Genomic DNA, 26,478 nt, shown 5'->3' on the forward strand with positions numbered 1-26,478 from the left:
GATTTCCTCCTGTAAAGTAGGAATCGGTACCAGCTGAGAAAGAGGTGTGGACGCAGCCTGAGTTACAGCCTGTGCAGGCGTAGGAGATCTCAAACACCTTAAACGCCCCTGATGAGAAATAAGTTGGAGAGAAAGAGCGGTCACTGTGATATGGCCACTTCTCTTGCATCAAAGATGTCAATACAGGGGCGGTGTAGGGGGAACGATAGCGATGCTTCTTAGGTTTTTTACACTGCAGGTCCCCCGATGCATGAGGCACAGACGCACGAAGACAAGAGTCCTTACACGGTCACGGTACCGTGTCTGATAGCAAACCATCTTGATGTTACGTTGGTGCACCCAATGTTGTTGCCAATGCTGGTTCTGCATCGAGTGCCAAACCTCCCATCATGCTCGATGCAGAACCAACAAGTTTTTCACGTTGGACTCCGTGGGCTTTAAGTGTCCTCACTTGCATGCACAGGCAGATGCCACGCTATGTCCCGGTGCTCCAGACCCAAGCACTGAACACACCCGTTATGGAGGTCTGTGCCTGAAATGGTCCTATTGCATGGAGTACACTTCATAAAGCTACTTGGCACCTCATGGGGGGAAAAATACTCTATAGTCCGGGGGGCTTGAGTAGTTCCGTACCTGACACGGTCGATGCTTCCCAGGCAAAAGAAGAGCTCAGAGGCCCCAAAAGCCGAAGAAAAAAAGAAAAAAATTGAAAAATCAATAAATTGAACAAAATAAATAAGAATATGAAGGAAAAATATACCAAAAAAGGGAAGGCACCAAAAAAGGCAAACTTTGACGCGCTGAGGAAAGATTAGAAACCAAAGCTCTCTGCGGAAAATGCTAGACTGCTGTACCCACATTCGTGCGTCATGCAGGAAGGCATCTGCACATGTGCGGTGGGGGCACTGCCTCAAAGTTTTAGGTTTCAACGTTTTTTTTATTGAAATCAAAATAACACAGTGCAAACAGCTATACCATTCAAAAGAAACAAACATGAGCTTAAGATTAGTTCACACCAGCTAAATACAATTCAACTGCTTAATAATTTTTTGTGATTTATTCCCCTTTCCCCCAAACCCTCCTCCCCCCCTTCTCAAATTATCTGTCCCCCATCCTAAGCATGTTAGCTAATTATTCTCTATATTATTGCTATTCCACCTTCATAGTTATCATTTCCACACCCTCCCCCCCTCTATACTCCCCCTCCCCTGTTATAAACCATTAAGACTGAACTTCGTGCACGTGGAGACAGGGACTGAATATAAGGACCCCAGATCTCCAGAAAGCACGCTGTCTTCTTCTGGGAGGGTCCCACCGCCCTACGTTCATGCAGGAGTAGATCATGAAATCTGTTCCTCCAATGCCAAAAGTCTGGCGGAGTCACATTTAACCATCCATTCATGATCACTTTTTTCCCCATCAAGCAGGCCTTGCGTATCAACAGCCGCGGGCCCCCCCTCTGGAAGGCAAAGAGCTCATATTTATCGAATATAATTCCCAAGGGAGTACAGCTAATTTGAGATTTTACTAAGCCTTCCAAGTATGTTGTGATCAAATGCCAATATCTTTGTATAACAGGGCACTCCCAGAGATAATGATAGAGTGTGCCCTCCCCTCTGCTGACATTTGGAACAAAGCGGGTCAGGCACCCCTCCCATTTTGAACACCTGTGATTTGGTCATGTAAGCTCTGTGTAAAATTCGAAATTGACATTCCCACAGACTCGCATTCAGAGGTCTCAGGTATACGGGACACTAACTTTGTATAGTCTAAAGCCAAACTGGGTCTCTGCATGTCCCTTGCCCAACGGGCAGTGATTGCTGCTTTATGTTGCTGTGGGCCCAATACCCATAATAGCGTATGCAGACTCGATATTGAGAGCCGTTTCCCAGGCAGTGCCTTAAAGAACTCTCTTACTTTCCTCCCGTGTCCACTATTCAGCTGTTCCATGTTTAGAGATCGGACAAAGTGAGCAAGTTGCTGACATGCAAATTCATGACTGGCATCAATGCCTACTCCCAACGCCCCCAGACTTAGCAGGCCTCCCGTTGTCCCCAGTACGTGTTCTCATCTTATTCCCATAGATGCCCACCTTCGGAACATCTTATTATCTGACCCAGGCAAGAATGTCGGATTACCCTGCAGCGGCAGGATATCCGATGTGTCTGCTGCCAATCCCCAATATCTGTTTAAGTCCTTCCAAAATGCCCGCATTGGTCCTACCAACAAACTGCTCTTAAATTTATTTGGCACCAAACTTCGCGGACCATGGATTAAATAGCGCAAATGAAATGGCGCAAAAAAGCCTGTTCCAGCGTCCGCGGCGTGAAATCCTGTGTGTCCAATAGCCAGTCTCCCAAATGTCGTAGCAAGCATGCTTGATTGTATTTTTTTATATCTGGGAGACCCATGCCTCCCACTTTCCAAGAGCCTACCAACAATTCCAATGGTCTGCCTTGAAGTTTTAAAGTGGCAGTACACTATGGCAGTATCTGCACCAGTCTCCGTGGATGACATTACCCACATATGAGAATACTATGCCCACTTGTCTTCGGAGAACTGACATTACACACTTGCACTGGGGGCCCTTCATGAAGCTGCTTAAAAAACAAAGGCCAACCAATGCTTCTCAGTACACCTGAAACCAGAAAAGATATGCCAGCATCATGGAAAAAATTAATAAAATATATAACTGAAGAAATATCTGAGACTTTAAGAAAGATAGGCAAAAAGGCTGAACTCATGAGAGGTCTCTGAAAACTTGAGGCTATTTTCAGAGCCAGTGGTCACTGTATTAAACACCAGCGTGGTGTTTATAAAAATATGCATATTCAGAAGTACTTAATAAACACATAATGTGCTGACCGCTATGTACTATCCATATAAGTGGTATTCAGCCACTATGATATACTTTAGGCCTATCTTTCAGTAAGCTTTCCAGCAGAATCACTGGTTAAGAGATGTTCATTCAGGGTAGTAACTCCATTTAAAACACTCATTGGAACATATCCTATCACATGATGAACTCACAAAACAGCCCCCAAAGAAAGTTTTGTGCTACCGGTGTTTACCAAAAAATGAGCTGACAGTTTAATATTTTCCATTTTGAAATAGCTTGCAAGAAACTTTGAACCATTCCAAAAAGGAGCCAGCACGAACTCTCCTATATAGGGAGATGAAATGTACCGATGTATAAAACAAACAACAAATCAAAACTTTAATCACACGTGTACAAAACAATAATGGAGATAATTTCCAGATCCATACTACAACATATAGGAACAACTTCTGTTCTTGAAAATGACTTGAAGAGCAACATGGGATATTCAGGGAGAAGTGAGGGGAGATAGAGACACAACTGGACTCAGAGACAAAGGTCATAACTCACCTGCCCAGCACAATTGACAAAATACTCGCAGTCAATCTGTCCTCTGTCAGTATCCACCCCAGTCACATGACCTTTTTCCACCAGCACATGGTTGACACTTGTCTGCTCATGGATCTGAACACCTGCATGAAAACATCAAACAGTAAGACACTGGTGAAAATTTTACTAAGTGGTTTAAAATACATTTCCTTACAGCAAGTATCTGCTTTTGAGATTATACTGGCAGAATCCAGTCAATGCACAGTGTAACCCTACCAGTGATCCATGCAAAAATGCATCCTGCAGCATACATACATACATATATGGTTATGGAATGAGAGAATTCCTGATCTAAACAGGCTGCTAAACCCATCTAAGTCAGCAGGATCATTTTATTTATTTGTTACATTTGTATCCCACATTTCCCCACCTATTTGCAGGTTCAATGTGGCTTACATAGTACCGTAAGGCATTCACCAATTCTGGTATGAACAAATACAAAGCGATATTCTGGTAGAATAAGGTTCATGTGTAACAGCCGCGTTATGGAATTGTAGAGAGGAAGAGTTATTTTATGACCATTACGAGCATTGGTTTCGTTGTGTTGTAGGGTTCAGGCATTTAAGTTGGGTCGGTAGGGTATGCCTTTTTGAACAGGTTAGTTTTTAGTGATTTCCGGAAGTTTAGGTGGTCATATGTTGTTTTTACGGCTGTTGGTAATGCGTTCCATAGTTGTGTGCTTATGTAAGAAAAGCTGGATGCATAAGTTGATTTGTATTTGAATCCTTTGCAGCTTAGGTAGTGGAGATTTAGGTGTGATCGTGTTGATCCTGTTTTGTTTCTGGTTGGTAGGTCTATGAGGTCTGTCATGTATCCCGGGGCTTCACCATAGATAATTTTATAAATTAGGGTGCAGATTTTGAAAGCAATACGTTCTTTGATTGGGAGCCAGTATAGTTTTTCTCAGAGGGATTTGGCGCTGTCAAATCGCGCTTTTCCAAATATAAGTCTGGCTGCCATGTTTTGGGCAGTCTGAAGTTTATGATTTGTTCTTTGCATCCCGCATAAATTCCATTGCAGTAATCTACGTGGCTTAGTACCATTGATTGTATCAGGTTGCGGAATATTTCCCTCGGGAAGAATGGTTTCAGGCACTTGAGTTTCCACATTGAGTGGAACATTTTCTTTGTTGTAGATTTCATTGGTTCTCCAGTGAGAGGTTATGGTCGATTGTAACGCCGAGAATTTTCAGGCTGTCTGAGATTGAAAGGGTGCAACCTGGGGTGTTTATGTTTGTGGGCTCGTATGTATTGTATTGGGATGAGATGATGAGACAATGTGTCTTTTCTGTGTTAAGTTTTAGTTGGAATGCATTTGCCCATGTCCATGATGTTCAAGTTGAGTTGGATTTTGTTGGTGATTTCTACCAGATCATGTTTGTAAGGGATGTATATTGTGACACTGTCTGCACGGATGAAAGGGTTAAGGCCTTGGTTGGATAAGGCCTTGGCAAGTGGGGTCGTCATTAGGTTGAAAAGGGTTGGTGATAGTGGTGATCCTCAAGGTACTCCGCAGTCTGCTTTCCACGGTGATGATATAGTTGAACTTGATTTCACTTGATATGTTCAGGTGGTTAGGAAGCCCTTGATCCATTTAAGTATGATTCCGCCAATCCTGAAGTAATCTAGGAGTCTTAGTAGTATTTTATGGTTAACATGTCAAACGCACTAGACATGTCGAATTGGAGGAGAAGTATGCTTTTGCCTATTGCTATTTCCTGCTTGAATTTGGCTAGGAGAGTAATTAGTACTGTTTCAGTGCTATGTAGGGGGCGAAATCCTGATTGTGATTCATGTAGTATTGTGAATTTGTTTATGTAATCACTAAGTTGTTTGGTTACTATGCTTTCCATCAATTTGACTACCAGTGGGATAGATGCTACTGGGCGGTAGTTAGTGATTTCATTTGGGGGGTTTTTCTTGGTGTCTTTTGGTATTGGGGTGAGTAGGATGTTGCCATTTTCTTTGGAGAAGAGACCTTGTTGAAGCAGGCAGTTTAAGTGGTATGTGAGGTCTACTATGAAGCAGTGGGGGGCGGATTTTATTAGGTAGCTGGGGCAGATATCCAACTGACAATGAGTGTTTGAAAACCTATTGATCGCCTGGGTTACTGTTTCGGCGGTGAGGACAGCGAAGTTTGACCAGGTTCGGCCTATAGGGTATTCGCCAGGGGTTGGGTCCAGACCGTTGATGAAGTTTTTGATATCGGTGTTGTCCTGAGGTAGAGTTTTACGCAGGTTAGCAATTTTTTCATAAGTTTGTTGGTATTCTAAGATGAAGAGAGATTAACCAAAAAACTCATTTTCTGAACCAAGACTAGTGTATATGCAACTAATATCCAGAAACAAAGCTGGGATGGCAGATGCTCTCTTTTTCTCCAGACAGTCGATCAGCAACTGGTAGTCCCAGTTGGTCAGCAGGTAAGCTCTCCCCAGCCAGGCAAGAGCATGCAAGCATGTGATGCCACAGATTAACGAGCCTTCATCATATGGCTGGCTTGGGCCAGCTGGTAGCAGCTCTCACATGAACTGCCCGAGATAACAGCCAGCTTGCTATTATACTTATGGGAGAGGTTCTTAAACCCTTTCTTCTGGTCTGGTGCCATGCTGACTAAAGTCTGATGTTTTTCAGTGTTGTGTCTTTGGGGGGACCAAACAACTGATTTCTTCTGACCATGAAGTCCCCCAGCTCTGTAAACAGGGTTGTTATTGAAATTTACTTTGCCTTGCTCAGGCCTTGATGTGTCAGCAATGTGCCAGAGGTCTGCAAACAAACCTCTGCATAGGAACTGACACTGGCCTAAGCCTGTTACAAGAAAGTCAGGTTCATAGTGCTACATCGTGCCATATGCAGGGCCTGTTTTGGCCATACACGACAAGTAGGCCCACTAACTTACGAAATTAACCAAGGACAAGGGAGATCCCAAGTGTGCCATGTGAACCTCTTAAAATTTTGGCTAGAGAGAGAAGGGCTAGTTGGGGAGATAGTGGAGGAAGATGGGGATTTGGGACCTAATCTAGGGGAGATGGAAGATGAGCACCCCATTAAAATCGGGGAGTCTCTGCAGCCCCAACAGAAGCTACAAATCCAGGCATTAATATATCATTTTCAGGATGTATTTCCCCCAGTGCCAGGTCGTATCCATGCAGGACCTCAAATAGTAACCATACCAAGAAAAGTAACCAGGCAAAAAGAATGAGGTAGAACAGGATATGGCTGAATGTTGAAACCAGGGATAACTGAGGAATCCATCAGTGAATGGGCTACTCCCATTGTCCTAGTCCCTAAAACCAATGGAACCACCCACCTTCTGTGTAGACTTCAGACGTGTCAATAGTGTATCTCACTTTGACGCTTACCCCATGCCCAGAGTACACAATTTGGTAGAGTATTTAGAGGGAGCTCAATTTTTGTCAACGATTGATCTTACCAATGGGTACTGGCAGATTCCATTAGAAAAGGACTCAAAGGAAGATTGCATTTATTATCCATCAAGGTCTATATCACATTAAAATAGTCCCCTTCGGGCTACATGGAGCTCTGGCTACTTTTTAAAGAATTATTAACTAAAAATACTGAAACCGCATCAAACCTACACTCGGGCCTATCTGGATGATGTGGTAATCTTTTCTAGTAATTGGGAGGAACACCTAAAACAGTTACGAGCTGTTTGTGAGTCCCTTAGACAAGCAGGGATCACCCTCAACCCCAAAAAACGTGCCCTGGGCCAAAAAGAAGTACAATACTTAGGCCATTGTGTAAGGGGAGAGGGATGGATAAAATCCATGCCCTCAAAGATAGAAGCCATTCAAAAAGTAAAAAAATTCCCCATACCAAGAAGCAGCTATGAGCCTTTCTAGGATTGATAGGATACTATCGGAAGTTCATACCTAATTCTGCAGTTAGCTGCCGATCTTACAGCCTTGTTAAGAAATTCCCAACCCAATGTTAAAATGGAACAGGGTGATGGATCAAGCACTTGTCCAGTTGAAGGAGGCCCTGTGTAAAGAATCTGTACTGAAAAACAGACTTTACTCAGGAATTCATTCTGCAGACTGATGCCTCTGGGGTAGGCTTAGGCACAGTACTGATTCTCCGTGGAGGCTCCTCCTGTTTCTGGGAGAAAAGGAACACCATTTTATATCTCAGCAGGAAGCTGACTGAGACCAAGCAGTGATATTTTAGCACCGAAAAAGAATGTTTGGCAGTAAAGTGGGCAGTAGAGACCCTGACATATCTCCTGGGGAGACACTTTATTCTCATAACAGATCATGCTACACTGAAATGGTTGTGTCTAATGAAAAAAACATAATTCCAGACTAATGAGATGGTTTATGGTTTATTAAAACTTGCTATACTGCTCTAACTACCATGGCACAGCAGAGTGGTGTACAATGTAAACATTTAGAAAAGAAAAGAACTCCATTAATGACAGGAAAGATGCACATTCATTCTAATAAAGACAGAGGATAGAGGAGCACAAGAGTAAAACAGAGACAAAATGTAGTGGTCACAACTATCACAGGGAATCCCAAGGGAGCCATTACTACAGTCTTCTCTCAAAAAGATGTTTTCAGTTTGCCTTAGGTACATAAGCATCACCATGCTGAGACAGACCAAGGGTCCATCGAGCCCAGCACCCTGTCACCGACAGCGGCCAAAAGAACAAGCAATTTGTCCCGCCCCCTGAAGTGGGAATCGAATTTAGTTCCTCAGTTCCCCAGGACCAAAGTCCACCACCCTAACCACCTAGGCCACTCCTCCAATTAAATCTTAGTGCCAATAATTGCTTCTTAAAAAGCCAATTATTGGCACTAATTGGCTTATTGTTCTATTAAAATGAATGTGCAAATTGCACCTAAATTTGTGCATGCAATTTTGGCAACCTTTATAGAATTATGGGATTTGTACTTTAATCAAAGAGGACAGTTATATAATAATCAAAAATGATTTTGACATTTGCAACAATTTTAACTTGAAGCCAGCAACCCTGCAATACACAGTAACATAACCAAATAGGACAGACATTCTAGATTAATCTTAACGGAATTTCATGTTTCTGGTGTTTTTTTTCCTCTAAGTATCAGAGATAGTCAAATGTATAGTATTTAGACTTGCAGCTAATTCACTTACTTGCCATTGCCACCAAAAGACAGTTCCTTCAGTCTGTGACATTTTATAAGACTCTGTGTATATAAGTTTATATACACACATGTAAAATACCTCTTTAAAATTACCCCTTCAAGGTAATGTAGACAACCCAGTGTAAGCATATTTGAGACAGGAATCGAGGCACAGCGTGGGCCCAGTCATGAAGGGTGTGTATAAATGTACACGGCTACATAATAACGGTGATCTTGGCTGCTTTTGTGCTCATATTTTATAAAACCACATAAGCAAATCTACCTACTTGGCCTTCTGACCTAGGTAACCTGTTAAAAAAATTACCCTCTTTGTGCAAGCATACTGAAAACAAGAAAGAGTGCATAGAGTCAAGCTCCATCTCTGGCCGTCTTCAAATCTAAGCTAAAAGCCCACCTTTTTGATGCTGCTTTTAACTCCTAACCCTTATTCACTTGTTCAGAACCCTTATTTTATTTATTTATTTAATACATTTATACCCCACATTTTCCCGCTAGATGCAGGCTCAATGTGGCTTACATAAATCTGTAAGAAGGCTACAGTACAGAAAGTGCAATTAAACAGTGTAAAAGTAAGATAGTAAACATCATTTAAACAACAATGTGTAAAAGATAATGGAGATAATAAAGATAATTAGCATCCAAGAGTCTTGATTAAACTAGGAGTTAATCAGAATTATGTTGAACCTCTAGAATAAGCCTTCTTGAACAAGATGGACTTCAATAATTTTCTGAAATTTAAGTAGTTCTGGGTAGATTTTACTGATTTGGGTAAAGATTTCCACAGTTGTGTAACTATGAATGTGAAGTTGGAGGCATAGGTAGATTTGTACTTAAGGCCACCACAATCTGGGTAATGTAAATTTAAGTAGGATCTTGATAAACTGGATCTATTTCTGAGTGGCAAGTCAACCAATTCAAGCATATATTCTGGAACTTCCCCAAAAATAATTCTGTGAATTAAGGTGCAGACCTTAAAGGCAACTCGTTCTCTAATGGGAAGCCAGTGCAGTTTTTCGCGAAGAGGCTTGGCAGATTCTAATTTAGATTTTCCAAAGATCAGTCTTGCCACAGTGTTCTGTGCAGTTTGAAGTTTCTTGAGTAGATGTCCTTTGCAGCCTGCATAGATACTGTTACAATAGTCCATCTGGCTTAATACCAGATTGTATCAAATTGTGGAAAACATCACGGGGAAAATAAGGTTTTATTTTTTTTATCATCCTCACTTTAATATTCCATTATCTCTTGTTTGTCCTGTTTGTCTGTCCTAATTAGATTGTAAGCTCTGTCGAACAGGGACTGTCTCTTCATGTTCAAGTGTACAGCGCTGTGTACGTCTAGTAGTGCTTTAGAAATGATAAGTAGTAGTAGTAGTAATAGAGACTATGTGATATGCAAGCTAGATTCAAGCTTTTCATATTTCTATGGCTTGATTTTACAACAGGACATCTATGCGAGAAGTCCAAAAAATAAACTATTGTAAGTCTATTTTAGGCACATGTGCCTTTATAAAACAGACTTCCACAACTGACACACAAATTTACACCTGCTCTGAAAAGGATGTAAATTTGTTCACACACTCTACATGTGTATTTTATAAAATATGAACAAAGATCACAACTGAGCCTCTTCTGCATGGCCAGCATTTAAAAAAAAAAAAAAAAACACTGATCAGCCGAACTGATTAACCTGACCGTGTTCTTTCAGAGACTGTGTCATACCATTACGAGAGGCAGCATTTGCTAGTGCGAGGCTCACATCGGCAGATGATACAATTGCATCTTCAGGGACATGCATGGCCCCAACCAGGTCATGGATATTGATCAGAGGATGCAGCTCAGCCACTTGTTTAGGCGTGATGATTTCACAAGGTATTCCCATTACTCTACAAGACAGAAATAAAGTCAGTAGTCTTTACAGTACTTCTAAATGCAGTGTTGTATAGTAACTAAGTAAATATAACTAGTCACTGTACTTAAAGGATTTGTCACTTTTACTTGTAAATAAGTACAGGAAACATTTGTTACTTTTATTAAAGTAATAATTTCACCAATTTTTACTACTTTTACCTAATTACCTCTGATGCTTGAGTTAAAAGTAAAACTGGAAGAGAGACCTAAATAACGATTCCTCAGTAAACCAAATGAAACAGCAAAACCTGGAACAGGAATTTGTTAATGTAAACCTCAGCACTCAAACAGTGGATCATCTTAAATTTTGCTGTTCAGTAAATATAGCCTATAAGAACAGTGGAGTTGCCTGTGTTGATTTGGTTATTGGTCATCACCCAAACTTTGAACTGGAGATGAAGCCAAAGGTGGTTGCAATTCTTGGTGAACAAACATATGTCTCTACCACAACAGACTGCTGGACATCCCATGTAAAATTTCCACTGGATTGATGGGAAAATTAGGTTCTTACCTTGGTAATTTTCTTTCCTTTAGTCATAGCAGATGAAGCCATTACGTATGGGTTATGTCCATCAACCAGCAGGGGAGATAGAGAGCACTCAAACTTTCACAGTGCCCTCTTGGCCAGCTAGCTCCACTGCCTCTTCAGTATTTGAAGCTTCCAAAGCAGTATGGCAAACCGCAATGGGAATCACAAGAGCTTTCCTCACAGAGAACGATGGCCCATCACAAGGGCATGAACTCATAAAGGAGGGAATGCACATCCTCCTGGAGGGAATAAACTCATCCTCCTTATTGTATAAGTGGAGGGGAACACACGCGCCTCCTGGAGGGAATCACACATCCTCCCAACACACTGGAGGGAATGAACTCATCCTCCTATTTATAGAACTGGAGGGGAACACACGCGCCTCCTGGAGAGAATCAACACATCCTCCAAAAAAAAAAAAAAAACATGCTGGAGGGAATGAACACATCCTCCTAAATTTAAACTGAACATGAATCCTGAAGATTGTTTTCCAACTTTCTCCCAAGGAAGGAACTTCAGGAAATTAGAACAGAACCTGAAAAACAGATTCACAGCATACAGACAATCATACAGGGAGGGCTCATGGCTTCATCTGCTATGACTAAAGGAAAGAAAATTACCAAGGTAAGAACCTAATTTTCCCTTCCTTGTCATCAAGCAGATGAAGCCATTACGTATGGGATGTAACAAAGCAATCCCTAGATAGGGTGAGAACAAGCCACACCACGCGCTAGCACTTGTGCACCAAAACGCGCATCCCTCCTGGCAGCCACATCCAGCCTGTAATGTCGGGCAAAGGAGAACTTAGAAGCCCATGTTGCTGCACTGCATATCTCTTGAAGAGAGAGTGCTCCAGTTTCAGCCCAAGAGGAAGAAATCGCTCTAGTAGAATGTGCCTTAAAGGCTACAGGCGGAACCCTGCCGGCCAGCAGATAAGCTGAAAAGATAGTTTCTTTGAGCCAGCGGGCAATAGTGGCTTTAGACGCTGGAGACCCTCTGCGAGAACCGGATAGCAAAACAAACAGATGATCAGAAGTCCTGAAAGAGTTAGTAACTCGCAGATACTGCAGCAGAGTCCTGCGCACATCCAAAAGGTGCAGCTGCCCAAAAGATTCTGGAAACTCTTCCTCTGAAAAAGAGGGCAAGAAAATAGGCTGGTTTAAGTGAAAGGCTGAAACCACCTTAGGCATAAAGGAAGGCACGATCCGAACCGTGACTCCGGACTCTGAAAATTGCAGAAATGGGTCTCTACAGGACAGCGCCTGGAGCTCTGACACCCGTCTCGCCGAGGTAATGGCCACCAGAAAAACGGCCTTCAGTGTCAAGTCTTTCTCCGATGCTCGCCGAAGCGGCTCAAAAGGAGATGTCTGCAGGGTTTTCAAAACTAGCCCCAGGTTCCAAGCTGGACAGGGTGCTCGCACTGGAGGTCGGAGCCAAAGCACCCCTCTAAGAAACCGTGCCACATCTGGGTGAGCAGCCAAAGACACGCCTTCCACCTTACCACGAAGGGAGGCCAACGCTGCCACCTGCACCCGCAGGGAATTATAGGCCAAGCCTTTTTGTACACCTTCCTGCAAAAAGTCCAGAATCGGCGAGACAGGAGCCCGCATTGGAACAATGGCTCTGGAAGCACACCAAGACTCAAACAGGCACCAAATCCTGGCATAAGCCACGGAAGTGGACCGCTTGCGGGCTTGCAGGACAGTGGAAATAACTTTATTGGAATAACCTTTATCCCTCAATTGCGCCCTCTCAATAGCCATGCCGTAAGACCAAAGCGGCCGGCGTCCTCCATGGCTACCGGTCCCTGAGTCAACAGGTTCGGTACCAGAGGTAACGGCAGAGGAGCCTCCAGGAGCATCTGTCGGAGGTCTGCATACCAAGGTCTCCTTGGCCAATCCGGGGCGATGAGGACCACTTCTCCTGGGTGCAGCCGAATCCGCAAGAGCAGGCGCCCTATCAAGGGCCATGGGGGAAACACATAAAGTAGACCCGGAGGCCAGGGTTGAGCTAAGGCATCCAACCCCGCCGAGCGAGGATCTCTCCGTCTGCTGAAGAAGCACGGGACTTTGGTATTGGCACTTGTCACCATTAGATCCATCACGGGCTTGCCCCATTTGGCACAGATCTGCAGGAATACTTCGTCTGCCAGATTCCATTCTGCTGGATCGATCTGATGCCTGCTCAGATAATCGGCCTGCAATATGAGCTGCCGACAGACACTGAAGATGCAGCTCAGCCCAGTGGCAAATCAGTTCGGCCTGCGCGGCTAGTGCTCTGCACCTTGTTCCGCCTTGTCGATTTATATAGGCCACCGTTGTCGTGTTGTCCGACATCACTCTGACAGCCAATCCTTCCAGGGTCACTTGAAAGGCCAGAAGCGCCTGAAACACCGCTTTCAACTCTAGGCGGTTGATGGACCACTCCGACTCCTCGGGTGTCCATAGACCCTGGGCATGCTTCCCCTTGCAGTGTGCGCCCCAGCCCTTCAGGCTGGCATCTGTTACCACTAGGCACCAAACGGGGAGCGTCAGCGGCATTCCTCGCCGCAGCATGCTGTCCGAGAGCCACCACTCCATGCTGAGACGGGTCGCAGGGAGCCAAGTAAGTCTGCATTGGTAATCCTGAGAAATAGGAGACCATCTCCGGAGTAGGGAATACTGTAGAGGTCTCAGGTGCGCTCTCGCCCAGGGTACCACTTCCATCGTGGCTGTCATCGATCCCAGCAGCTGGACAATGTCCCAAGCTCGCGGGCGGGGCATCCTCAGGAGCAGACGGACCTGATTCTGAAGCTTGCACCGCCTTAGCTCGGGTAGGAACACATAGCCCGAGACTGTGTCAAACCTGGCCCCCAAAAACTCTAGAGATTATGAAGGGGACAGGTGACTTTTGGCCATATTGACGACCCAGCCTAGAGATTGCAGTACTGAGACCACTCTGGCTGTAGCTTGTAAGCTCTCTGTTGCAGAGTCTGCTCTGATGAGCCAGTCGTCTAGGTACGGGTGAACCCTGATACCTTCTCGCCTGAGAAAAGCAGCTACTACCACCATTACCTTTGAAAAGGTTCGGGGAGCTGTGGCGAGGCCAAAAGGCAAGGCCCTGAACTGGAAATGTTTTCCCAACACCGCAAACCTCAGAAACTTCTGGTGCGGGGGCCAAATCGGTATGTGCAAGTAAGCTTCTTTCAGGTCTAGAGACGTGAGAAACTCTCCTGGCTGAACCGCTGCAATGACGGAGCGCAGGGATTCCATGTGGAAATGCCGCACTCTCAGGGACTTGTTCACTTCTTTTAAGTCCAGAATAGGGCGAAAGGACCCACCTTTTCGCGGCACCACAAAGTAGATGGAGTATCGGCCGCAGCCTTGCTCGGCGGGAGGCACCGGGGTCACTGCCCCTAACTGAATCAGACCTTGTAAAGTCTCCTCCACCGCCGCCCGTTTGACGGCAGAACCGCATCGGGACTCCACAAACACGTCTCTTACTGGGGCGTTGAATTCTATTCTGTATCCATCTCTGATCAGGTCCAGAACCCACTGATCTGAGGAAATCTTGGCCCACTCCTCGACAAGGAGGGAAAGCCGTCCTCCGATGACAGGCATCGAGGAGAGGGCCGGCGCACCATCATTGAGAGGGTCGCCCCTGAACTCCTGGTCTTGAGCCACCGGCTGCGGAACGCTTGTCCGAGCGAAAGGAGTTCCTCTGCTGACCATGGGCACGTGAAGTGAACCCAGCAGAACGCCCCGGGAGGTACCTTCTAGCTTCACGGAAGCGAGATTTGTACGAGGAGTGGACCGCCTGGCTCTTAGAGGAAGGCCTCTGCCTATCTTCGGGCAAGCGCTGGGGTTTTGGATCACCCAGGCCATTCACAATTTTCTCTAACTCCTCACCAAAAAGGAGAAGTCCTTGAAAAGGCAACTTCACCAACCTTTGCTTAGAGGCCATGTCCGCTGCTCAGTGTCGTAGCCACAGACGACGGCGAGCTGCCACTGCTACTGCCATTTGTTTAGCCGAAGCTCTGACAAGGTCATAAAGGGCATCAGCCAGAAAGGACAAGGCCACCTCCATCCGTGGAGCCACATCCAAGAAGGGCTCCGCTCCATCTCCGGGCTGAGCCACTGCCTGTTGCAGCCAAGCTAGGCAGGCTCTCACAGAATAACAGCTGCATGCAGACGCCCGAACAGTGAGACCTGCAATTTCAAAGGACCGTTTCAACGCTGTTTCCAGCCTACGGTCTTGAACATCCTTCAGGGCAACACCTCCTTCAACAGGGAGGGTAGTTCTCTTTGTCACCGCAGTGACTAGGGCATCCACTGTAGGCATTTAAAAACGAGCCATATGTCCCTCACGCAGAGGGTATAACTGCCCCATAGCCCTGGAAACTCTCAAAGGTCCCTTGGGGTCAGCCCACTGAGCCGAAACAAGCTCTAGGATGGAGTCATGCAAAGGGAAGGCCCGAGCAGCTTTCTTGGTACTAGCCATCCTGGGATTACCCGAGGAGGCCATACCACTGTCAGGATCTTCAATCGAGAGGGCCTGCAGGGTATCTGAAATAAGCGCTGGCAGCTCATCACGGTGGAAAATCCTCACCGCGGAGGGATCATCCAGATCCTGTGGTAAATCCGCACCTGACTCTGGTTCCTCAGACCAAGAATGTCTGTCAGAGTTCTCCGAATCCTCACACCCCGACCACGGGGGGGGAAAAAGGTGCACCACAATCTGAAGGGGAATTAACCCTTCTGCGCTTATCTTTAGGCCAAGCATCCGGGAAAAAAGCCTCACTGGGCAGTCCCAGGCCAGAATCCATCGGGGGGGCAATCAGAGGAGCCTCAGGCGACCCTTGAGGAAGGGATCTTTTCATCATGTATGCTTTATGCAGCAAAAGCACAAAATCCGGGGAGAAAATCTCACCCTGGGCACTCAAATCCTGTCCAGTGCTAGCCACTCCTGAAATAACCTCGAGGTGCCCCACCCGGCTCAGGTCTCTCCGTGTCCACGGAGGCCGCGCCATGCGGTGTAAGCAAAATGGCGCCCGCTGCCAGCTCAGAGCGGGAAGAAACATCGCTCGCCATGCTCGGGCCGGCTCCTACGCCAATACAGCACGATTTACAGAGCCCTGCTGCTGATCTGCGCTTGCCACAAGTGGAACAGCGCTTTACATTGTCCGCAGCCATCGCCGAAAAACGCTGGTAAAATCCAAAATGGCGGTTTCGCGCCAAAATCGCCCTGATCGCGGGCCCACCCCGGAGGAGTTGGAAAACACTCTTACCTCAAAGGATCTAGTGTACAACTACGATCCTGCTGAAAATCAGGTCAAAAACCTCTGTTCCAGCGTCTCTGCGTTTAAAAACGCGACGCGACTTTTTTTTTTTTTTAAGCTGTGAGGAAAGCAGAGGTATTGAAGACTCCAGAGGCTCAGATGAGTGGGAAAGGCAGGGAAAGGGCGAACCTATATGCCTGCATCCACTGTTGGTGGGTAAGGACAGGGAAAACAAGGCAATATGTCCACATCCACGGAGGTATGGGTAAGGCAGGGAAAGGGCTAACCTATGTGCCTTTAAAGTGAAGCTGCTATAGCCTCCAACACCCCGGTTAACAACTGGCAAGCCAGGAACCACCTCCCGGCAGATTTTTCTGGAGCTCGAACAAGCTGCAGCCACCCTGCTAAGGGAGATAGAGAATACTGAAGAGGCAGTGGAGCTAGCTGGCCAAGAGGGCACTGTGAAAGTTTGAGTGCTCTCTATCTCCCCTGCTGGTTGATGGACATAACCCATACGTAATGGCTTCATCTGCTTGATGACAAGGAAAGAGCCTTTAGAGAGAAAGTTTGCTTGTCTGGCCTTAAGACTGAAGGGTTCCCACACATTTGACATTTTTGCATCAATTCTCGAAGATACACAAACAGAGTTCACTATCAGATGAAAAACTGTTGGAACAGATGACAATGATTCCAACTTTGTGAAAGCTTTCTTTGTAATTGGACAGCATGACAATCATAACAAAGATGAAGATACAAGAGATGAATTAGACAGCACTACTTCTAATGCCAATGGTAATGACTACAATGATGATAAACCATTCTTTGCTATAAGGAAGTCTAAGATTCCTTTGATCACTACATGCTGACCCAGTCAAACGGCATCAGTAATACTACAGCCTGACCTGATTTGAAAGAACTTTTTATCAGACTGAACAATCTACTTCCTGATAGTGAAGTTGTTGAACTCCTTTTTATCTGTGTTGGATAAAAACTCACAAACACACTTGCATCAGTAACAGCAGCCTTGGATTAACATTAAGCAAAATAAGCACATGCTTAGGGCACCGTAGAGTTTTTTTTCTCTATTATGCCCTTAACTCTTTCACTGCTGTCTGCCAAACCCATTGTCTCGACATGAATTTCAGTGTTTTTCTCATCATTATAAATATATATTTTGCTTTGTTTCATACAATAATGATATTTCTCAGCACCACTGTTGGGCTATGCTTAGGATATCAGTTGGCCTTAATCTAGTCCCGAGTGACGGTCATTTTTAAAATTCAGTTTTACTAAAAGCAAAGTGGATTGAATTGTACAGCAATAATATTGTTGATATAAAAACAAACGTTGCATTCATTGTAGTTGCAGTACTTTTACTTTTTACTCAAAAAGTATTATATTAGGCAGTAACTCTTTTACTGAAGTACATTTTTAATATGTTCTTCACTCTAATTTTACTTAAAATATACATTTATTTTTAGTTTTACTTAAGTACTTTGAACAACATTGTCTAAATGTACTTGCACTTTAAGTATCTAGCACTCTCAAGCTGAGAGTGCTACACTGGGATGAAGTTCTCTATTCTTAATGTCAAAAAGGATTTCTGTTGCTCTAAAGAAGGTCCATCTCAGAGAAAAAGAAAAATGTGATTTCTTTCACTTAATTTCCATCATCCTCCCATTAGCTGAAGAGGAGAGATTCAAGAGGTATACCTAGATTCCAGAGATTGGCACATAACTTATATTATTTTGTAAATTACACACATGTGTGAGCCCCACCCATGTGAACACCACCTGCAAACTATGTGCTATCAAAGATGTATGTACTTATAGAATAATGTGTAGCTGGACTTTTGGCATTTATACACGTGCATACATGTGAGCATATACAGTATGCTAGAATTCTGGTCATTTATGTGCATTTGGTCCTTAAATGTTGGCACCCATCCATTGAGACTGTGTGGACTAAATGAATTTTTCAAGCTTGTGGGTTGCTGAAAATCCACTACTTACATTTTAGTGTGTATTATAAATGACCAATGTTGTATGTGATGATTGGTTGAACAAGTTCAATTATTATCACTGAATAAATTGTGCTATATAAACTATGACAACATGGATTACGCCCTAATCCAAATGTAATCTGGTGCTGTTGAACGTTTATAGCTTATTAGCTTAGTACTACAGCCCTAAACAATTCTACATGGTCTGATGGATACAGTGGGGGAAATAAGTATTTGATCCCTTGCTGATTTTGTAAGTTTGCCCACTGACAAAGACATGAGCAGCCCATAATTGAAGGGTAGGTTATTGGTAACAGTGAGAGATAGCACATCACAAATTAAATCCGGAAAATCACATTGTGGAAAGTATATGAATTTATTTGCATTCTGCAGAGGGAAATAAGTATTTGATCCCTCTGGCAAACAAGACCTAATACTTGGTGGCAAAACCCTTGTTGGCAAGCACAGCGGTCAGACGTCTTCTGTAGTTGATGATGAGGTTTGCACACATGTCAGGAGGAATTTTGGTCCACTCCTCTTTGCAGATCATCTCTAAATCATTAAGAGTTCTGGGCTGTCGCTTGGCAACTCGCAGCTTCAGCTCCCTCCATAAGTTTTCAATGGGATTAAGGTCTGGTGACTGGCTAGGCCACTCCATGACCCTAATGTGCTTCTTCCTGAGCCACTCCTTTGTTGCCTTGGCTGTATGTTTTGGGTCATTGTCGTGCTGGAAGACCCAGCCACGACCCATTTTTAAGGCCCTGGCGGAGGGAAGGAGGTTGTCACTCAGAATTGTACGGTACATGGCCCCATCCATTCTCCCATTGATGCGGTGAAGTAGTCCTGTGCCCTTAGCAGAGAAACACCCCCAAAACATAACATTTCCACCTCCATGCTTGACAGTGGGGACGGTGTTCTTTGGGTCATAGGCAGCATTTCTCTTCCTCCAAACACGGCGAGTTGAGTTCATGCCAAAGAGCTCAATTTTTGTCTCATCTGACCACAGCACCTTCTCCCAATCACTCTCGGCATCATCCAGGTGTTCACTGGCAAACTTCAGACGGGCCGTCACATGTGCCTTCCGGAGCAGGGGGACCTTGCGGGCACTGCAGGATTGCAATCCGTTATGTCGTAATGTGTTACCAATGGTTTTCGTGGTGACAGTGGTCCCAGCTGCCTTGAGATCATTGACAAGTTCCCCCCTTGTAGTTGTAGGCTGATTTCTAACCTTCCTCATGATCAAGGATACCCCACGAGGTGAGATTTTGCGTGGAGCCCCAGATCTTTGTCGATTGACAGTCATTTTGTACTTCTTCCATTTTCTTACTATGGCACCAACAGTTGTCTCCTTCTCGCCCAGCGTCTTACTGATGGTTTTGTAGCCCATTCCAGCCTTGTGCAGGTGTATGATCTTGTCCCTGACATCCTTAGACAGCTCCTTGCTCTTGGCCATTTTGTAGAGGTTAGAGTCTGACTGATTCACTGAGTCTGTGGACAGGTGTCTTTCATACAGGTGACCATTGCCGACAGCTGTCTGTCATGCAGGTAACGAGTTGATTTGGAGCATCTACCTGGTCTGTAGGGGCCAGATCTCTTACTGGTTGGTGGAGGATCAAATACTTATTTCCCTCTGCAGAATGCAAATAAATTCATATACTTTCCACAATGTGATTTTCCGGATTTAATTTGTGATGTGCTATCTCTCACTGTTACCAATAACCTACCCTTCAATTATGGGCTGCTCATGTCTTTGTCAGTGGGCAAACTTACAAAATCAGCAAGGGATCAAATACTTATTTCCCCCACTGTAGGTTCCTCATTGTCAGGGAGTATGTATTCGCTATGAGGACTGATGGGGAAGGAGAGTTGCCATTTCTCATGAAGGAGGAAACTTTACTTAGCCCTGAGCAGCATTTTTCTCTGGAAGATCCTGTGAGAAATACAGAGAGGAAAGCCAGTCAGGTACAGTCTAATTGACGTCAATAATGACTGAACTTCAGCAATAAGCTTGGCTCTTCCTGCAGAAAAACAAATCAGTCTCCATTTACGAAGAAACAAATTGCTGGAGTACACAGGGATCAATAGTGGAGACTACCCTCGGTACGAGAAAAATGGAAGCAGCTGCAGAGCTGTGGGCTGTTGTGGAAGCCCAAGCTATTCAGAAGCCTGTGCATATTACTATGGAGACTCTTTGGGAAGTCACCATCAAGTAAGATGACTCTATGGCTGTTCAATTACAAGTTGTTTCAATGTATGATAATTCCTCACAAGTACATTTAAAGGTCCATTTTACAAAGAATGATGAGACTGGATCCAGGTTGGGATGTGCTTGGTTCTGGAGCTTTTTCAAAAAGCCTCTACCAAACATGAAGTGTTCTGTAAATACATATAAAAACATGTAGGAGTGGTGTAGATCTCCATCTATAAACAGCAGCTTTCTGAAATTGCCATTTACAAATGTATGCAATATAAATGCCACTATTTACATGTTCAGATGTTCCTAAAATGACCCTGAAAGCCTAACCACACATTCTGGACAACAATAAATGAACTCAATGATATACCACTTGAGGATAAACACTTCATGAGAAACTGGGACGAAACAAGTAAAAATACACTAAATAAAATAGCACCACTTAAAACAAAAACAACAAAACAACCACGTCCCTTGTTTAATGACAAACTAGTACACATGAAGAAACTGTAGGAAACTCAAAAGAGCATGGGCAAAAAACCAAAACAGATGCAAACAAAACCATATGGAGAAAAGCCATAAGAACATACACAAACAACATAAAGAAAGTGAAAGAAGAACACTACAATAGATATATGAACCTCAACCAATCCAATACAAACTCATGAACAAACTACTGAAAACCCAGAACATATTGGCAACAACTGAAACTGCAGACGAGCTTGCATATGCTTGCCTAATACTTCAAAAACAAAATAAACACAAGATCAAACGTTGAAAAAATACAAATAAACAGACTACCTACAGGACTGAAAAACACATGACAACCACACCACAGCAGACAGAATATGGACCACATTCAGATCACCCTAACTAGACACAGTAAAGACACTATTGACAAAATATGCACATGCATACTGCCTACTTGACAAATGACCCAACAACATGATGAAAAAACCCACCAGACTGATTCATCGAGTACCTCACCAAACAGATCATGTATGAAAGTGGTCAATTTCCAACAGACAAAAGGCAACGTAGTACTCACACCTATCCTCAAAACACTACCAGAAAGATCAGTGATATCACAAATTACAGACCAGTAGCCTCAATACCACTACTGATCAAAACGATGGAAGGTCTAACACAGCAACTAACGGAATACTTGACAAAATTCTCAATTCTTCATAAATCCCAATCAGGTTTCAGACCACAACATAGCACTGAGATGGTCATAACCACCCTGACAACGAAATTCAGAACCATAATATGCCAAGGACAAAACATATTACTACTACAATTCGATATGTCAAGTGCATTCGACCTAGTAGACTACACCACACTAATGACACTGCTTGACAACATAGGAACCATCAGCAGTAACATCTAAATGCTTCAGAACACTATGGAAACTGAGAAGAATAAAAGACTATTTCCCTAGACAATCTTTCCGGATACTGGTCCAATCAACGATATCACAACTAGACTACTGCAATGCAGCATATATAGGGTGCAAGGAAAACACACTAAAATCACTGTAAACAGTCCAAAACACGGAACAAGACTGATTTTCAAAAAATCGAAATACAAAAGAGCAACCCCACTGCTTGAAACACTACACTAGCTACCAGTCAAGGCAAGAATATTTTTCAAAGTGAGTACCCTAAGCTTTAAAGATACTATTTGGAACGGCACCCGAATATATGCTTAAAATGATTGAACTATCCTCAAGAAATGCCAGCCCAGTAAATAGAAACTGCCTTCTCCTACATTTACCCAACTACAAAAACACCATCTACAACACTATCTACACAGCAGGATTTAGCTACCAGTTCCAAATGGTGGAACTCGATACAAAAAACCATAAGAAGCATCACAAATCTCCTCTAATTCAGAAAAGAAATGAAAACCTACCTCTTCAAAAAATTGTACAGCTAATCACAAAGATATTGTCACCTTCCTTTCAAATCTTCCTCTTCAAAAACTATATGAATAAACATCACCAAAATTCAACTGAACACAAAACCTACCACTACCTTTTCCTCTTCAGATCTATCTCTTCAAAAACTCTATGAATAACCACAAACTATAGATGCCCTTTCCACACTGCACAACACTACATTGTAACTACACCAAAATGTAAATTGTAAGCCACTTTGAACCAAAATGTGTTTTTGGATAATAGTGGGATACAAGAATGCATAAATAAATAAATAAACTAGCTAGCTACATGTACCTCTAAGAAAGGGATGGAAAGCACAGGGCTAATATTTAGAATCAAGATATAAAAATAGGGAAAATGTTTCTGAGCAGTTGTGAATGAAGGCTCAGGCACTAAGTTCACTAGAGGTCAGTTTTGACTAAGTAAGAAGTATAAAAAGGCAGGAGGAAACTGCCAGGCCCAAAGGAAAAAAAAAATCCACACACATACTTCAGCCTGGAGACAATGCGCTTGAGGGAAATAAGCCGGTCCTGTGTCTGAGCCAGAGAAATGGAGCCAGTCCGAGTGTAACCTGTGACAAGAAAACCACCATTAAAGCAATTCAGAATTACTCATCACATGGCATGTTACACTAACTTGCAGATCAAACACAGTATTAAAACTAAGTCCATGGAATAGTGCAAAAATCACTAGCAATGCGCTCTGGGGTCGATCTGATTGCTTAGTGATAGTGTTGCACACTACCATACAGAAGGTTCCAGTTCCATCTCCAAGTTGGGGGTATTCCACTCCCTGGTTGGTTGAAGCTGGGGATGTTGGAGTACACTGTTACAGCTCCCAAGACAAGCAATCATAATCACTCTTTAAGGGTGAAACCCATTGGTCGGATTTAAGGACAACTGAAGATTTCCAGAAGCCACTATCCTGCTACATGATCCCCAGCCCAGGTCTCATTAAAATGACACCATGAGATCCCGTGACTGCTACTGGTATCTACAGGTGGCTCATTATACAGGCTCACTGGATGCTGCCACCTTGAATGAAGATGCAGCAGATTTGATTGTTGAAGCATTTACCCTTACCCGGGATACCAGGGGTAGTCTGCCATTCTATCGTCAATTTGGGTAGCATAGCTCCTGCATGGAACTATATTACAGTGGCAAATGTGTGGAATAGCGAGCTTCCTGAGAATGGACAGACATCGGCATATGGTATTCACATTCTGATGAAACTTCTTTTTTTTATATATCAATTTTTATTGATAACACTCAAACACAATACAGCAAATAAAGTGAACAGCACTTAAGAGATGTCATCAGGCTTATAAATTTTTTCCCCTCTTCCCCTAACTCCCCCCCCTCTCCATCCCCACCCTCAACTCTACCCCCCCTACCGGTTCTATTAACAGTTCAATATCCTGCTTCTCGCAACAGGTGTCAGAGTGTCCCAAAATGGAAGCCAGACTTTGCAGAACTGGTCTCCCTTCTGCGAGGCCAAGTCTCCCACTTTTTTCTTTTCCAACATGCAGCATTGAATCATGGCTCCTCGCCACTGTGGTATTCCAGGTGGTTCTGATTGTAGCCACAGTTGTAGTATGGTACGTTTACCCATCAGGACTACTCTTTTCAAAAACAATTTGAGTCCTTCTGGTGACTTGCCACGAACATTATAGACGTCAAACAGTTGTCCCGGCGTTGGTTGCCAGTGTATGTTCCACATTTGTGATATTTGTTGTCCCAGTTTTGTCCAGAAAGGGGTCACTTCTGGGCAATACCAAAACATATGTCCTAGAGAAGCTCCCACAATTCCACATTTTGGGCAGTCGTCTGTTGTTCTCAGGGTCGCCTTATAAGCCCTGTGTGGTGATATATACAGCCTCATAATAAATTTGTATTGCATTTCCTGCCATGCCACATTCTCTGTCACTCGATACACATTCCTCAAGCACAGTTTGATCTGTTCTGGGTCCGGTTTCCACTGCAACTCTTGGTGCCATTGTTGCGACACTTGTGTGTAGTCCAGTGTCCCCTGTAAGTCTCTGAGGTGATGGTGGAAGTACTTAAGCGGTACTTTCAATTGTGCTTCTAGTCCCAGCATAACGCTCATGGATTCCCATATCTGCTGAGTGAGATCCGATGCAGGTAGTGTTCGTAGGTAGTGCTTGAGTTGCATATATTGAAAATAGTCTTTCTGTCCAAGTCCAAATTCTGCACACAGGGCCTGGAATGTTTTAATGGTCCCTGTCTCAGATACTACTTGAAATAAGTATTTAATACCACAAATCTCCCATTTCCTAAACAAAGCAGATTTTTCCCCCTCTGGGAATGCTGGGTTACCTTTAATGGGCAGTAGTGGGGACGCTACACTGTTCCAATTATTTTTCCTGCTCAACCATTTCCATGCTTTCCGCAAGGGGTTCAAAAGAGATCTATATGGGCCCAGGGTTGGGAGTTCTTCAGATGGGGCATGAAGCCAGTAAGCAAATCCCATTGGGGCCATCAGTGAGGTTTCCACTCTAGTGCAGGAGAAAAACTCCTCCGATCGAAACCAATCTGATAGATGCCGCAGATTACAGGCCATTGTTATAAGTTTTAGGTCAAGTAGTCCCAGCTCCCCTTTTAAACAAGGTCTCATAAATTTATTTAATCCAATGCGTGCTCGCTTTCCCTGCCACAAGAACGCTGTAAGAGTTTTGTGTAGCCACCTCTCCTCTTTATATCCCAATATAGCAGGGATCATCTGAAAGACATATGTCCATTTGGGAAAAATGAACATGTTGTACATGGTGATTCTTCCCCTCAATGACAGGGGTAGGCCCTGCCATCCCTGTAAAGCCTCTTTTGTATGCTTCTTCAGGGGGGTCCATATTTTCTTTATACAGATTTGTTAAATCCCTCGGGATGAATACCCCTAGGTATTTGAGTGTGCCCACAGCCCATTGGAAGGGAAAAGGGCCTTCCCACTCCTTTTGCACTGTTTCTTGTATTGGGAGGGCCAATGATTTTTGTAAGTTTAATTGCAATCCCGAGTAGAACCCAAATTCGTCTATGACTTCTAGTAGGCGTTGGACTGAGGTCTTCGGTTGGGTAAGAGTGAGGAACATATCGTCAGCAAACGCCAGTGTTTGTATTAAATTCCCATGTATTGTGACTCCCTGTATGTCCGGGTCTAGCAGCATTGTGCGCAAAAGCGGCTCTAAGTATAAAAGGAACAATAGGGGGGATAATGGGCATCCCTGCCTGGTGCCACGCTCTACTCGAAAGGGCTCAGATCTGACGCCATTTATTAGTATTTGTGCTGTGGTATTCTTATGGCATCTAAAAACCATCTGTCCAAGCCTGTATATTTAAGTACCTGGAACAGGTAATCCCAATTAACTTTGTCAAACGCCTTAGCTGCGTCTAAACTAACTAATAGGAGGGGGGGTCTCCCGTAGCTTGCCCATACGCCACTGCTAAGAGGGCTTTCCGTACCTGCTGAACCGCCTGACGACCCTTAACAAACCCTACCTGGTGTTCTCCGATCAGCATTGGCATGTGGGGCATCAGTCTATTTGCCAGTACTCGGGACAGGATATTAACGTTGACATTAATAAGGGAGATGGGTCTATAAGATTCTACTTGGTCTTTAGGTTTACCCAGCTTAGGGATTAATGTAATCAGCGCTTCGTTCTCTCTGGGTAAAAAGGATCCCCTAGCTACTACTGCATCTAGATAATCCGCCAATGCTCCGCTCAGTTGTGGTGTCAGCATTTTATAATATTCATTGGAGAAGCCGTCCAATCCTGGTGCCGAGCCTATTTGCAAGGTTTTTATTACTTTAAGTACTTCCCGTGTCTGTAGGGGTGCAGACAATGTTTGGCGGGCCTCCTCTGATAACTGTGGCATTTTTGCATCTTCTAGGTCATCTTTGGTCGGGGGGCCCTGGACCCTATTTCTGGGAGTATACATCCGCGTAAAGCGTTCATAGAATGTAGTTACTATATCTTGCAATTGGGTAAGTTTGTCCCCCCTAGAGTTTTCAATCACTGGGATAAATCGCTGTGCAGTAGTTGCCTTTGCCACCCTTGCCAATAAT

At 44.0% G+C, this 26,478-nt stretch overlaps 1 protein-coding gene across 2 annotated transcripts in view; it reads right to left on the reverse strand.

Moving 5' to 3' along the window:
* Window positions 1–26,478, reverse strand: part of PDPR (pyruvate dehydrogenase phosphatase regulatory subunit) — a 275,395-nt gene that overhangs the window by 185,750 nt on the left and 63,167 nt on the right. For both annotated transcript variants that reach the window (XM_030203621.1, XM_030203622.1), the window contains exons 4-6: window positions 22,891–22,972; window positions 10,289–10,452; window positions 3,389–3,510 (exon numbers count right to left, since the gene is read on the reverse strand). In XM_030203621.1, coding sequence (XP_030059481.1) covers window positions 3,389–3,510; window positions 10,289–10,452; window positions 22,891–22,972 — 368 coding nt within the window. The remainder of the gene's footprint in view (window positions 1–3,388; window positions 3,511–10,288; window positions 10,453–22,890; window positions 22,973–26,478) is intronic.

Source organism: Microcaecilia unicolor, chromosome 5, assembly GCF_901765095.1.
Source record: "Microcaecilia unicolor chromosome 5, aMicUni1.1, whole genome shotgun sequence".
In the NCBI taxonomy this organism is placed as follows: domain Eukaryota; kingdom Metazoa; phylum Chordata; class Amphibia; order Gymnophiona; family Siphonopidae; genus Microcaecilia; species Microcaecilia unicolor.